Raw genomic sequence first — 14,271 nt, 5'->3', positions numbered from 1 at the left:
TCCGCCCGGGCCAGGATGTGACAATACATGCAAACTAATTTACCTACATAAACAATATTATTTGTTTAATACTAATTTACCTATTATGTGTACATATAATAATAAAATGTGCCAAATATCTCTACTAATTAATAAAACACTCATTGTCAACTAAAATCCTATGAAATTACTAGTTTAACCCTCTAATTAAAACAAACATGAATAAGAAATATGGGGCATAAATATAATTTCACACAACCAAATTTTGTTGTTTTTTTTTTTTTTCAAAACTTCACCTACATGTAATCCTAACATATCTCTAATTTAAAAAGATAAAAAATTTCCACTCCCACATTCTCTATCACTCTCTTCCTCTTCCTCTCTTATCTATTTCAAAAACAAAAATAAAAAAATTTCTCACACATTTTGTGTGTGCCCATATGCTAGTATATATGATATTGATACATACAAAATAAAATATCTACATAACAAAAGAATGCTATTTGATTGAAAATTAATTTACTTACAAAATAAAGTAATGTCATTTGATTCGAAGCTAATTTACCTATTATTTGTACGTATATCTTATAGTAATAAAATGTGTCAAATATATGTAATAATATATAAAAAATAAGTTACCTACAAAATAAAAGAATGTTATTTGATTCATTATTAATTTACCTACAAAATATATATTATTTTCTAATCATAAATTTACATATAGGTAAATTAATTACTTTAACATATATGTTAGTATTGTGCATATATATATTTGAACGTGTAGTAGTAATATATATATATATTTATTTATTGAACTTATAATAGTACTATATACTTTTGAACGTGTGTATGTGTGTGTGGGTGTGTGTGTATGTGTATATATATGTTAGGGGTAATAGTACTTGCACTAATTATTTGTTCATTATAATTAAGGTGAGCAATAACATTTATTGATTTGATTTGATTATTGTGGCACGAGCTGTAAATATTTTGTAATAATAGGTCAATTGCTTTTTTACTTGGCAGTTTTTTTTATTTTAAATTTGGGTTTTATTTATATATTTAGAATTAGGTGGGGTTTTATTTAGATATTTAGAATTAAGTGGGATTTTATCTAGGAAATAAAAATTGTAAGGGTTTATATCTAGAGAGAGAGAGAGAGAGAGAGAGAGAGAGAGAGAGAGAAATTAATATTAAGAAGGTAAAGGAGAGGTGGACGTGGCAAGTGAGGGAGAGAAAAAGCTAAGGAAGAAGAAGAATCTGTGGGACAATTGGAACACAAAAGGTGAAGTGAAAAAGAAAGGGAGAGTATTGGTTTGCTTTTCAGAGAACTATTCTTGGCCTTTTTCTCTATCTATAAATCAATCAAAATCTCACACACCCATGGCAAAAGAATACCCTCAGGAAGAAACCCCCGACCACCACCTCCCTAAAATGACCAAGGACAAACCCAGCGTCCCCTACAGAGCCCTGTGCACCTGCCTCTCCATCTTCCTCCTCCTCGCTGGCGTCACGGCCCTCACCCTCTGGCTCGTCTACCGCCCCCACAAACCCCAGTTCACCATCGTCGGCGCCGCCGTCTACAGCCTCAACGTTACCTCCCCTCCCTTAATCTCCACCACCATGCAGTTCACCATCGTCACCAGAAACCCCAACCGCCGCGTCTCCATCTACTACGACCGCCTCTCTGCCTTCGTCGCCTATAAGAACCAGGCGATCACACCGCAGGTGACACTGCCACCGCTGGTGCATGAGCATCGAAGCACGGTGGCTGTGTCGCCGGTTCTGGGTGGCGGGGAGGTGCCGGTGGCGGTGGAGGTGGTGAACGGGCTGGTGATGGACGAGGTGTACGGGGTGGTGGGGCTAAGGGTGGTGGTGACGGGGAGGCTGAGGTGGAAGGCCGGCGCGATAAGGACGGGGCACTACGGGATTTATGTGAAATGTGATGTTTTGGTTGGATTGAAGAAAGGTTTTGTAGGTCAAGTTCCCTTGCTTGGTAATCCTGCATGTAAGGTTGATATATGAGCGTCATGATAAAACTTAGATTTCAATTAGGTCTGCCAACTTTTTTCCTTCTGTATTTTGTGCAGTTTTTCTTTGGTTAATTTTGTCTAGTTTTTCCTTTTTCATTTAATCTGTAATACTAGTCATCGATGGTGGGTCAACTGAAGGAAGTTAATTGTAATCTCCTTTCTCACTCAGAACTAGCTCTATATCTATACTTTCTGTACATATTTGTTGCTCTGGTTTTGGAGAAATTTTTCGGATGATGGTACATCACGTGTTTTTATGTAAGGGATTGGAAAATTTTAATTTTTAAGTTATTAATCTTTTAACATACATAATCCACCATTTATATAAGAATACGGGATGTACCATCTCATGTGACGATCATAGTAAAAAATCTCTCCTGATTTTGGTGTTTGAATGCAATGTTTATTGGTGTTCATGTTCTAGCATTGCCACATGGTATAAACATGATGACATTTCGACGCTTGGCTATCCACGCAGTTGATTAGCTATAACCGCTTGTCTTTACCATCATTTTGTATATCTTTATTAATTAATGAAATCTTCTTTGTAAAAAAACAATTTAGTCTTCTATCATTAAAAAAAAAAAAAAAAAAAAAAAAAAAAAAAGATAGGTAATAATGTAATTTTACTGGTCTAAATTTTGCTAATTTTTATTAAAGTTTCACCTATGTTAAATTATCTCTAATATTTAAAATAAAAAAAAAAAACCAAAAGCCAAAACAAAAACCTTCCACGTACGTTCTCTCTTTTTCTCTCTCTCTCTCTCTCCCTCTCCTTTTCATTTTCTAAAAAAATATGTTCATACACATAAATTATGTAGGTAAATACTAGTATATATACAAAATAACTTCTCATTTTGAAAATAATATATATATATATATATATATATATATATATAACTACATATTAATGGAATCATTTTTGTCAACCGAGGGTGAAAAGACTATTAGTCTTATATTACAACAAAAAAGGTAATGGTATTAACGTAATTTCACAAAACAAAATTTGTTATTTTTGGTTTAAGCCTCACTTACAAGTAACATCTTTAATTTTAAAAATTAAAAAAATGAATTTTTTTTTTGGAAAAAAATAAACATAAAAAAATAAAAAATAAACCTCTCATCTCCCCACTCTCACATTCTTTCTCTCTCTCTCTCTTCCTCTCTTCAATTTTAAAAACAAAAATAGAAAATTTCACACACTGAAATGTGTGGTCGTATACTAAAGGTTTGTATTCTTTTTGGATTGCTTCCGTAGAAAATATTACAATTTACAAGTGATTTTTACTACAAAATATTTTAATAAAAAATTCGAGTGCTCCATAAAAAGATTTGGGAGTGTTACTATCTGTCAATTGCTTCTTTACAAATTCGTTTCTTTACAAATATTTTATATATATGAATCAGAAGCCAAACGTAACGTAGTCCGAAACACTTTTTAGAAGCAGTACTAAACGTTAAATTAATTAACGATTGACTTCTTACTTTAAATTTTAAGTTTAATTGTTTTAGGTAATTCATTTAAGATGAATATCTTCAGCACTAAGAGCCGTGTGAAGCTAGTAAGGTTCCTCGCTTTGTGAGAGTCCAGAGAATTTCTATCGTCACAATTTTACCTTTGTTTTTCAAAAAAGTTGTTTTTATGATTCCACCATGTGACCTTTTGATCACAAAATAACACAATTTTTGTTGCGTTAAAGCTTTCCCTCAAGGGTGTTTGGGACCGGGCGTGAATACCTTCAGTACTAATCTCTATTTATACTTTTTCAATTAAGAACGAGGTAGGGTGTTTCAGATGATTTTTTTCATATGTTTTCTTTGTAAGTGGGGTTCCCTTATCGTGTTACTTGCTATGTTATTTCCATCAAAAAGGTTTGGCTTTATGTCCCTCTCATTTGTATTTCTATTTTTATCTTAATAAGATTAATTAAAAAAAAAATGAGGTAGGGTAACGTGGATGGAATCCGGCCCAATTGCCTAATGGGCATCGCATCTCTCAATTTTCTCTGCAATACTTATATTCTCGGTGTCTAGCTAGTGCAGGCAGCTTAAGGTATCGGATTCACATATTACTTAAAGATTGGCATTTGTTATGAGTCAATATTATTATTGTGAAGGACCTAAATCATCAAGAAAAAGTTAGTGGGATCACTTTCAAGGATAAAACAAAGTAAAGTGATTCAATTTTCACACACACACACACAGAGAAGAAAAAGAACATAGAAAAATCAGATTCACCTTTTATGTGCAGGAACTTGCTTGGATAAATCATTCTCGTTCATTTAAAACAACTTGAATGGCTTGTAATGAATGTTGAGGCACCTGATTCCAACTTGCAGAACACCATCACACACTCTGGTCTATTTGCTGCAATCAACAAATTAAATTATGCAGCAGCTTGACAAGCGTAAAATAAACAAATAAAACAACTTTTGAGAGGCTTTGGAGCCTAATTTGAGCCCATGGTAAACTCACTCTTTTCGCCGTGGCATAAGGGTAGTTCACGCATTCTAATGTCGCTTACCACGTCAAATATGTTTTTCTAGATTCTGCTGAACATATGACAATTTTGTAATTTCTTGTTTTAATTTTATTTTTGGGGTATTTGGAAACAACTTTTGGAGGTTGTACTCAAACTTGTCATATTTTTCTTTTGGTAATAAATTAAGTTCTCTCATCTGTAGAAATATTTCTGTAAAGAAATGCAAAGGTTTTACCTATATAAACATACAAATTATGCAGACTCATGCATGTGGAATGTGGAGCTGCCGGCAAACCTTAATTTTGTTCTCTTCAAAGCTGATCACCATGTGGTTGTTAAAAAGGGTAGTTATTGAATAAACAATTTCAAATCTTGGCCAACATGTGGGAATAGTTAATTAATTGATTAAAAGTTGGTTATTAATAGGGCTGATTTTCGGACGGATCGGATTGGAAACAAGCATACGTAAAACTCTGTTTTTCCGGATGGATCAGCTGACCTTCCGGACTCCGGTGAACTCCAAGGATGACATGGGTGATGCCTCTTTGGAGGTTGAAGTTGCCCGTCGTACATGTTCTTCAACTGCTTGATAAAATACCTTAAGAGGAATTGCCCTTCTTATTATGTTGTTTTAAATATCAGCTTCGGCATTATATTCTTTATATGCATTCAAGTAGTGGATTTTCTTAATTGAAAGGAATTGGTAGTCTTGCAAAAAAAAAAAAAAAAATGGTGGACACGGTGAGAAATAGAGTATATAATCATGTGTATCTACAAATTGCATTGGCTTTGGTTCTAATCTTTACTAGTGCTTCAGTGGAGAGTCTTTTCCGCTATGATTATTGTGAAAAGTCTATTGAATAACTGAATGGGAGATTAATGGTTAAGTGATAGCATGGTAGTTTATATTGAGAGCAATGTTTTTTCTTCTATTGATAATGAAGTTGTAATGCGGGGTTTCAAAGTGCGGGGTTTCAAAATATTAAAACGCGCCATGGACAATTGTACCTGGTATTGTTATTTGTCTTATAAATTATAATGATAGAACTATGGTTTAATTTGTAAGGTTATTATATGTCTAAAAAATATTTGTGAACTTCTACATGTAACCCTCTAAATAATTTTTTTCTAAATCTGCCACTGATAGCCCAATCATATCCTCCGAATTTTTCTTCAAAAAAAAAAAAAAAACACATAGACCTATGTAACAATCAGGGTCCTACCCTAAAAATAACAGGGGGCTTTTAGAAGAGAGTTGGGAGATTTTCTGGTTGGTTGGTTCGTTCTTTGAGGCAGCAGAAAATGGGGAGAGATTAAAATTATAAATATTATATGCATATGCTAAACAAACCCTAGGCTCTTCCGGATACACATAATTTGGAATAGAGTAATCTTCCAAGAGATTCTCACTTCAAGTTTCCCTGCGTCGGTTTAGGTTCGTCTCACAACCGGTTCTTGAACCACCAACTTATTGCTAGTGTTGGTCAATTGTTGTCACTGCTTGCACCACTTGACTAGTTGATGCGTCTCTCCACCTTAGGCATTGGGCACGTCTCCTTCTTCGTTCTTCATCTTCTCGCTCTATTTCTCGATCTTGACTCTCTTGCAACCTCCAGACATTGTTGAAGTTAAGAGCTTTCTTTTCTAAAAATCTATGAATTGAGATGAGTAGGGAGGATAGACGTGATTGATGTGAGTAGATGCAGTAGTGTGAAGGGTTTTTATGGAGAAATATGAGGTAATCAAAAGATTAGATAAGGACATGTGACACTACGTGAATGATCAAGAATCTTATAAAAATATGAGTGGATAATATTAATGGATAATGTCACATGCCGCTATGAGAATGATTGAAAATCTCATTAGAAATCAAAGTGATTATGACACGTAGAGGATAACGTCAACAAAGCATAAAAAATCAAAAATATATTTGTGAATAGTAATCGCCGGTACCGTTACGCAATGGTTGGAGTTGCACAAAAACAATTGCATTTTCAAAGTGAAAAATAAAGGTGATTACTTGCCGCTGTCCTTGCCTTAACCAACAAGTGGAAGTGCTCTCAGGAGTAAATTGTGTCGAGAAGAGTTGACTGTGTAGACCGTTTTGGCTTTCCAATTATACAACTTGGCCGAGTTTTTCATACTCATGACTTGTTCACACTTTCATAAAAGAAAAGGAAATTTAGTGAAAAGTCAATAAAAACTTTACTAAGTAACCATATATCAATGGTCATTTTTTATTTTGGACCTAATCAGTGAAATAATTTTGTTTGTTAGGCATAGGTCAATGAGGAATGTTACATTAAATAGTTATAAAATTACTTAACGTTCATGATCATCTTACCTATGAAACCTCTCTTATCTGCATGTGAAGATGAACCCAAATGCTCATCTCTCTCTCTCTCTCTCTCTCTCTCTCTCTCTCTCTCTCTCATTCCTGGTTATGGATGAATCACTATAGCCATGAATCCAGACTTGAAAGCTCAACAATAAAAATCTCTTTGGTAGTAGCAGTAGGGACGAAAATCTCATCGCCACCACTAAATTTTTCGGTCAACTGTTATATCTCATCGATCCGCCGCTAAATTTCATTAATCCATGTCTAATCTCATCGATTCTTGGTTGGACAAGCCGTTGTCAATCAAGTTCATAATAGGAATAAGAGATCAAGAGGGGAGGGTGTTGTTGATTGAATTCACAGAGTGATAGAAGCTATGGAGGAAGGAGAATGAATGGAAAAATTGAAATTAGTTTTAATACATTTTCAATTTGGGTCTTATTTTTGCAATGTGCAAGTTGATATTTTGAGGATTTTTTTTTTCTTTTTTTTTTTGTGGGGTTAAAGGTTTGGAATGGAGGATGACATAAAGATTGGATTTCGGCACATTTTAATTGAAGCCTAAGTCAAACACTGCATTGCAGTTTATGTTCTCAAGTTTTGTAGATTTAGACTCTACAAGTGAAATTATAAAAAAAAGTCAGCTTCTGTTTTTTTCTTTTCCCCTTAAGCATCAAAATGGTTATTGGACAAGGGGCGGGGTTGGCTAGACTCCTAAGATGCGAGAAACATATAGAACGCCCTAATTTAGTGAATAAATATGTTATAGAAGATTAAATGTCTATCCAAGCCATCACTAAGAGGAGACTTGGTCCAGTTAAGTAGAGGAGCTTGCCAAGAGAGATGGTGAGATGAGAGAGCACAAAGTTCTACATCTGCAATTCAAAAGCAGGAAAATTGGACATTGGGTTGCAGTGTTTGAATCCAAATGTAAAAATCAAGAGTCGGCGCGAGGTGTGAAGTGTAGGAGGCGTGTGGGTGATGAAAATAAAAACAAAACCATGAAACGGACATTGCAACACAACGTTTGAATATAAATGTAAAAAACAGAACCAGAAAACGAACCTGCATTATTGTGTCTGAATCAAAAATATAAAAAAACAGAATCAGGAAACAGACACTGCATTGTAGTGTCTGAATGAAAATGTAAAAAACACAAAACCAGGAAAGGGACTCTTCATTGCAGTGTTTAAATCCAAATGTAAAAATCAAAAGTCACTGGAAATGTGAAATGTGGGTGGAGTGTGAGTGATGGAAAAAAACAAACCATGAAACGGACAATGCAATGCAGTGTCTGAATCTAAATGTTAAAAGTATAATCATGAAGTACAGTGTCTAAATTCGTATTGACCTATTAAAAAAATATAAAAAAAATATGAGAAATGGTGCATTAGTTTAAGTGGGTTGTAGTTGTAGTGACAAATTTTGTAATTTTTATTTATTTTAAATGCATTTAAATATCAAAAATACTTGATTGACCTATTTATAACTAGTATATGCCAACACACAAAGTGTGTGCGAAATTTTTTATAATTGAAGGAGAGAGGGAGAGAGGAAGAGAGTGACAGGGAATGTGGGAGTGTGGAGAGAGAGGGAGAGAGGTTTAACTTTTTCTTTTATAATTTTTTGAAATTAGAGATGTTAAAATCATCTGTAAGTGATGCTTAAACAAAAAACAACAAAATTTTGTTTTGTGAAATTACTCCCCTTAACTTTTTTATTGGGATAGAAGTATTAAGGACCATAGTGTAAAAGATAAAACTTGGAAGTGTCAATTTGTAAATACTTCTATAGTTTGTTATTTAGACAGTTAGGATTTGTTGTAGTGAGCTGTCAATCATCTGTGTGATGAGATTTGTATAAATACCTTTATCTGTAATCTTATCAAAAAATTAATGAGGAGATAATTTTCTTATCATGGTATCTCTCGCCTCTGTCAAACGACCAATCCTTCTTCCTTTGCTTCCCCTCTTTTCTCTTTGAAACCCTAAATTGTAAACATGGTAACTGATGCTTTTCCTTCCTCTAACTCAGATTCTCAAGTTCATTTGCCTCCAGTCACAAATCTGTGCCCTAATTCCTCTGGCACTTCTCCAATTGCATCGATCATGACCGAAATATTGGTTCCATGGTGTCAATCAAGCTCATAACAACCAATTACCTCACATGGAGTGCGTTGTTCGCTCTGATCGTTCGTCGTTACAATCTCACTAGAATCATTGACGGATCTGTGTCTGCTCTGCCCAAATTTCTTCGTGATTCTTCTGGACATGCAATCTTGAATCCTGATTATGTTGCTTGGTTTGAGAATGATCAAAATATCCTTATTTGGATCAACTTGACTTTCTCTGAATCTCTGATTCCGTATATGGTTGGTGTTAATTCTTCTCGAGAGCTTTGGTCCAAGCTTGAATCACGACTGGTTGTGGCCTCAGAGTCTCATGTACATGAACTCCATTCAAGACTTCGCACAATCACGAAGGTTGATTCCACTACAGCTGCATATCTTCAATAGATTGAGAAGACTGCTGATGCTCTTGCCAGCACTGGAGCTCCAATTGAAGACTCTAAGCTCATCTTTGTAACACTTCATGGCCTTCCTTCTGATTATGACTCTTTTGTTGATGTGATCCAGTTTCGTCTTGGATCTACAACCCTTGATGAACTTCATGGTTAACTACTAAGCAAAGAAATTCAACTTGCAAATCGCAAGAAATCAATTGCCTTAGGATCTTTTCAGGCTTCAATTCCTCTCTTGGATCTTCTACTCGAATTCTTCCTCTAACTCCTCAGAACCCTAACTCTCAAGCATTTGTTACTCAGAATTTCATCAATTTCAATCAGAATCAAGGTTGTGGTCAAGATCGCAATTTCAATTAGAATTTTTCAGACCTTAGGTCAAATAATCAACGCTAGAATTAGTCTAACTACAGATTTAATAATTTGTGTCAAAATTACTCACATAAAAATTATCAGAGGAACAATTGTGGTGGTTGATTTGGTTCCAATTTTTCTGGACGCTGACTAACTTGCCAAATTTGTCGTCAAAATGATCATGAGATTGTTGAGTGTCCTCATCGCATGAATTCTCAATTTGGCCCTAAGACATCGCAATCTGCAATGTGTGCCAACACTGCACCATCATCCGTTACTCCAACTTGGCTTTTCGACTCTAGTGCAAGCTCTCATATGACTAATTCAATTGCAAACTTGCAAATTCATAACCCTACATCAGACCCAAGCAAGTCTACATTGGTGATGGCAAAGGTTCGCCTATTTTTAATTTGGTTCTTCTACGCTTCATACTACGTAACGTGACTTTGCTCTTAGAAATGGCTTACATGTTCCTAATTTAAAGCAAGATCTGTTATTTGCAAATCAATTTACAATTGATAATTGGTGCTCAATTACTCTTTATCCTTTTCACTTTATTGTGAATGATCTTTCTTCGGAGATGATGCTTTTTAAAGGCCCTGTGAGGAATGGTTTTTACCCCTTCACTGCCTTTAGTTTAACCGTTGATAATCATCAACTCTTTGTTGCAACAGTCAAAGCTTCTTCTGAGGTGTGGCATCAAAGATTGGGCCATCCCTCCTTCAAAATCTTAAAAAAAATAGTCTCTAAGTCTAGTATTCATGTTTCAACTAGCATGACTAAGTATTTTAATTTTCTCCAATTGTGCAACAGGAAAAAGTTCCAAGCTTCCATTTGTATCTGTCTTTAGTACTACAACTAGACCTCTGCAACTTCTACATACAGATGTATGTGGGTAATCATCTGTAATGTCTGTATCTGGTTATAGATATTACCTTATATTTGTTTATGACTTCACTAAGTACTGCTGATTTTTCCCTCTCAAGTGTAAATATGAGGTTTTTCATACCTTTCTTGAATTCAAAGCATTGGTTGAGAACATGTTGCATAGTTCTATTGTTGTGTTCAGATTGGATTCTAGATGAGAGTTTTTAAGTTTTGTATATACTCAGTTTCTTAAGACAAATGGTATTCATCACCAACTAAGTTGCCCTCACACACCAGAGCAAAATGGTTGTGCTGAGCGTAAACATAGGCATTTGGTTCAGATTGCTTGCACTCTTCTGGCTGCATTTCATGTTCCCCACATTTATTGGGTTGAAGCATTTTCAACAGCAGTGTGTCTCATTAACCTCTTGCCCATTATGACTAAGTCTTCTCCTTGGGAACTTTTATTTAAGAAACCTCCATCTTATAATACTTTTAAAGTCTTTGGGTGCCAATGTTTTCCCTGGTTAAAACCCTATAGCACATCCAAATTTGAACCTAGAAGCAAGCCTTGTGTCTTTCGAGGTTACAACCTTAACCATAAGGAGTATAGATGCCTTGATTTTTTCACACGGCGAGTATACATCTCTTGACATGTTATTTTTGATGAATCTCATTTTCCATTTCATCATATATTACTTCAACCTCTTCCTCACCTACTCTCTCAGCCTACTCACCCTTTTCAATTCCTTCTACCTTAGCGTTTACTAATGTAGGATCCTCACCATTACCATTACACCCTCCAACTTTCTCACATCTTGCACCTCCAACTTCACCAAATTATGAAACTACATTACAACCTGAAGCTTCACCGGATCCTGCAGCTGTACTTTCTTCTGCATCTGAACCTAGAGTTAGCTCTCACCCTACTATTTCATCCCATCCTATCCATTCCACAAATACTCATCCCATGCAAACCAGATCCAAGTCTGGTATAGTCAAATCCAAAGCTAATGCAGCAACTAAACATTTAATTCCTTATCATATCTCTAAGGACTTCTTACCATTTACTTACTTACAGGCATCCAAACATTCTCATTGGAGACAAGTTATGCAAGAGGAATATACTGCTATCTTAAACAATGAGACTTGGTCTCTTGTTCCTTCACATCCCTCACAGAATCTTGTGGGCTGTAAATGGGTATTCATAATAAAAAGGAAAGCTGATGGCACTATAGATATGTATAAAGTTAGGCTAGTTGCTAAGGGATTTTACTAGCAAGAAGGTTTAGACTACACTGACACATTCAGTCCTGTTGCCAAGCCTGTTACAATTAGGCTTCTTCTTACTTTGGCTCTTCAATATGACTGGTTTCTTAACCAATTGGATGTAAGCAATGCTTGTCTCCATGGCTCACTTTCTAAAAATGTATTCATGCAACAACCACCTAGTTTTCAGGATTCAACTAAGCCTACTCATGTTTGTCAACTCCATAAGTCACTATACGGTTTGAAACAAGCTCCCATAGCTTGGCTTGAGATGCAAGGTGCCATTCACTCTTAAGGGTTTACTTGATCTCAGAATGATCATTCATTGTTTGCGAAAAAAGCTCCAGTTTTGGTATTTGTTCTGGTCTATGTAGATGACATCCTTATCACAAGTCTATTATCTCAGGCATGCAAGGAAACAATTGCTTAACTCAGTGCCTTATTTCCTATTAAAGATCTTGGTCCATTACATTTCTTTCTTGGCATAGAAGCTAAAAGATCATCTACTGGAATTCTTATGTCTCAGACTAAGTACATTTTGGATTTACTCAAGAAAGCCAAAATGGAAGGAGCAAAGCCCTGTGCTACACCATTAAGTACTTCAAAATTGGATCATACTTCTCCTCTGCTCTTTAATCCGGAGGAATATAAGTCTTTTGTAGGTGGTCTACAATACTTAACATGGTCTCGACCTGATCTCCCTTTTGCAGTGAATCTCGTGGGTCAATATATGCATAATTCTAGAGAATCTCATTTTCAAGCTGTCAAGAGAATACTAAGATACCTTAAAGGTTTTCTTGATTTGGGTCTATGGTTTCCAAAATGTTCTAAACCTCTCAGTATTAATGCATTATCTAATGCTGATTAGGCTGGTTATGCTTTAGACAGAAGATCAACAGATTGATATTATATCTTTTTGGGAAATTCACTCATCAGTTGGAGTGCAAAGAAATAACCAACAGTGGCCAGATCTTCCACTGAAGTTGAATACAGGTCCTTAGCCAACACTGCAACTGAAATTACTTGGTTATGCAAGTTTTTTGTTGATGTTGAACTAGTTCTTCCTTGTCCTCCCAAATTGTGGTGTGATTATATCTCAGCTATCACTTTAGCTAAAAATCTCATCTTCCATGCTAGAACTAAGCATATTGAAATTGACTACCTCTATGTAAGGGAGAAAATTCTTTCAAATGTTGTCTCAGCTCACTTCATCTGTTCACAGGATCAAGTTGCAGATATATGTACAAAGTCCTTGCCTAAACCCGTATTTCTGCTTCTCAAAACCAAACTATCTCTTCAGTTCCCTTAGCTCAATTTGAGGGGGGATATTAAGGACCATAGTGTAAAAGATAAAACTTAGAAGTATTAATTTGTAAATACTTCTATAGTCTGTTATAGTTTGTTATTTAGACAGTTAGGATTTGTTGTAGTGAGCTGTCAATCATCTGTATGATGAGATATGTATAAATACCTTCATCTGTAATCTTATCAGAAAATTAATGAGAAGATGATTTTCTCATCAAGAAGACTAAATAGTATTTTCACCATTTTTCGAATGACAAAGAGGGTTTTATTAATATTTAAACTAGCATATGGGCACACACAAAGTGTATGAGAAAATTTTTTATTTTGTTTAAATAGAAAGAGAGAGGAAGAGAGTGATAGAGAATGTGGGAGTTGGAATTTTTTTTTTTTTTTTAATTAGAGATATGCTATGATTATATATAGGTGAGGCTTTGAAAAACAAATAGCAAAATTTGGTTGTGTGAAATTACATTTCTGCATCATATTTCTTATTCATCTTTTGTTTTAATTAGATGGTTAAATTGGTAATTTCATAAGATTTTGGTTGATAATGAATGTTTTATTAATTAGTAGAGATAACGTAAATATTGTTGATATATTGTTAAGATTGTAAATTTTTATTGATTTTATACAAAATCATAAAAAATAAAAAAATAAAACCACGAATTGACTGTTCACATAAAAAAAATAAAGAAACACAACTCATCCACCTTGTCAATCCACAAATCAGCAAATCAGCCAATCAGAGACGAAGCACGCGGATGCATTTCCTAAATTAAAATCCCCCTCCAAAACCTAGGTGTTGTCGAAGACTTGCGGCCCACGTTTCAAGTGGCTCTCCCACTATAAATAATTGTTCCTTTAGAGCAGCTCCAGCGGGAGCAACTGCTCGAGGGACAGGCTGCGGAACAGGGCTTGATTGCCCGAGGGAAAACGTCCAGCGTTGGTTGGCGAGGGAGCTCGAGTAGGCTCGAGCTCCAGGCCCGTGGAGTCGTGCTGGCCCGCGCGCCTAAAGGCTGTCTAATGTGAGCTGACGTTAGGGCGACGTCAGTGGCACTTCTCTCTCTTTCTCTCTCTCTTTCTCTCTCTCTCTCTCTCTCTCTCTCTCTCTCGCTCTCTCTCAC

At 35.4% G+C, this 14,271-nt stretch overlaps 1 protein-coding gene across 1 annotated transcript; it reads left to right on the top strand.

The window, feature by feature from the left end:
* The first annotated feature begins 1,225 nt into the window (after positions 1-1,225).
* LOC103956352 (NDR1/HIN1-like protein 12) lies at positions 1,226-2,198 on the top strand. Its single transcript, XM_009368318.3, has one exon. The coding sequence runs from the start codon at positions 1,363-1,365 to the stop codon at positions 2,002-2,004; it is 642 nt and encodes a 213-aa protein (XP_009366593.1). The 5' UTR covers positions 1,226-1,362; the 3' UTR covers positions 2,005-2,198.
* Positions 2,199-14,271: the final 12,073 nt, after the last annotated feature.

Source organism: the organism of the source record quoted next, unplaced genomic scaffold (genome assembly GCF_019419815.1).
Source record: "Pyrus x bretschneideri cultivar Hongxiangsu unplaced genomic scaffold, Pyrus_bretschneideri_v1 Contig4, whole genome shotgun sequence".
NCBI lineage: Eukaryota > Viridiplantae > Streptophyta > Magnoliopsida > Rosales > Rosaceae > Pyrus > Pyrus x bretschneideri.
Note: the sequence above shows the minus strand (reverse complement) of the source record. Positions and strands in the feature narration are given on the sequence as shown.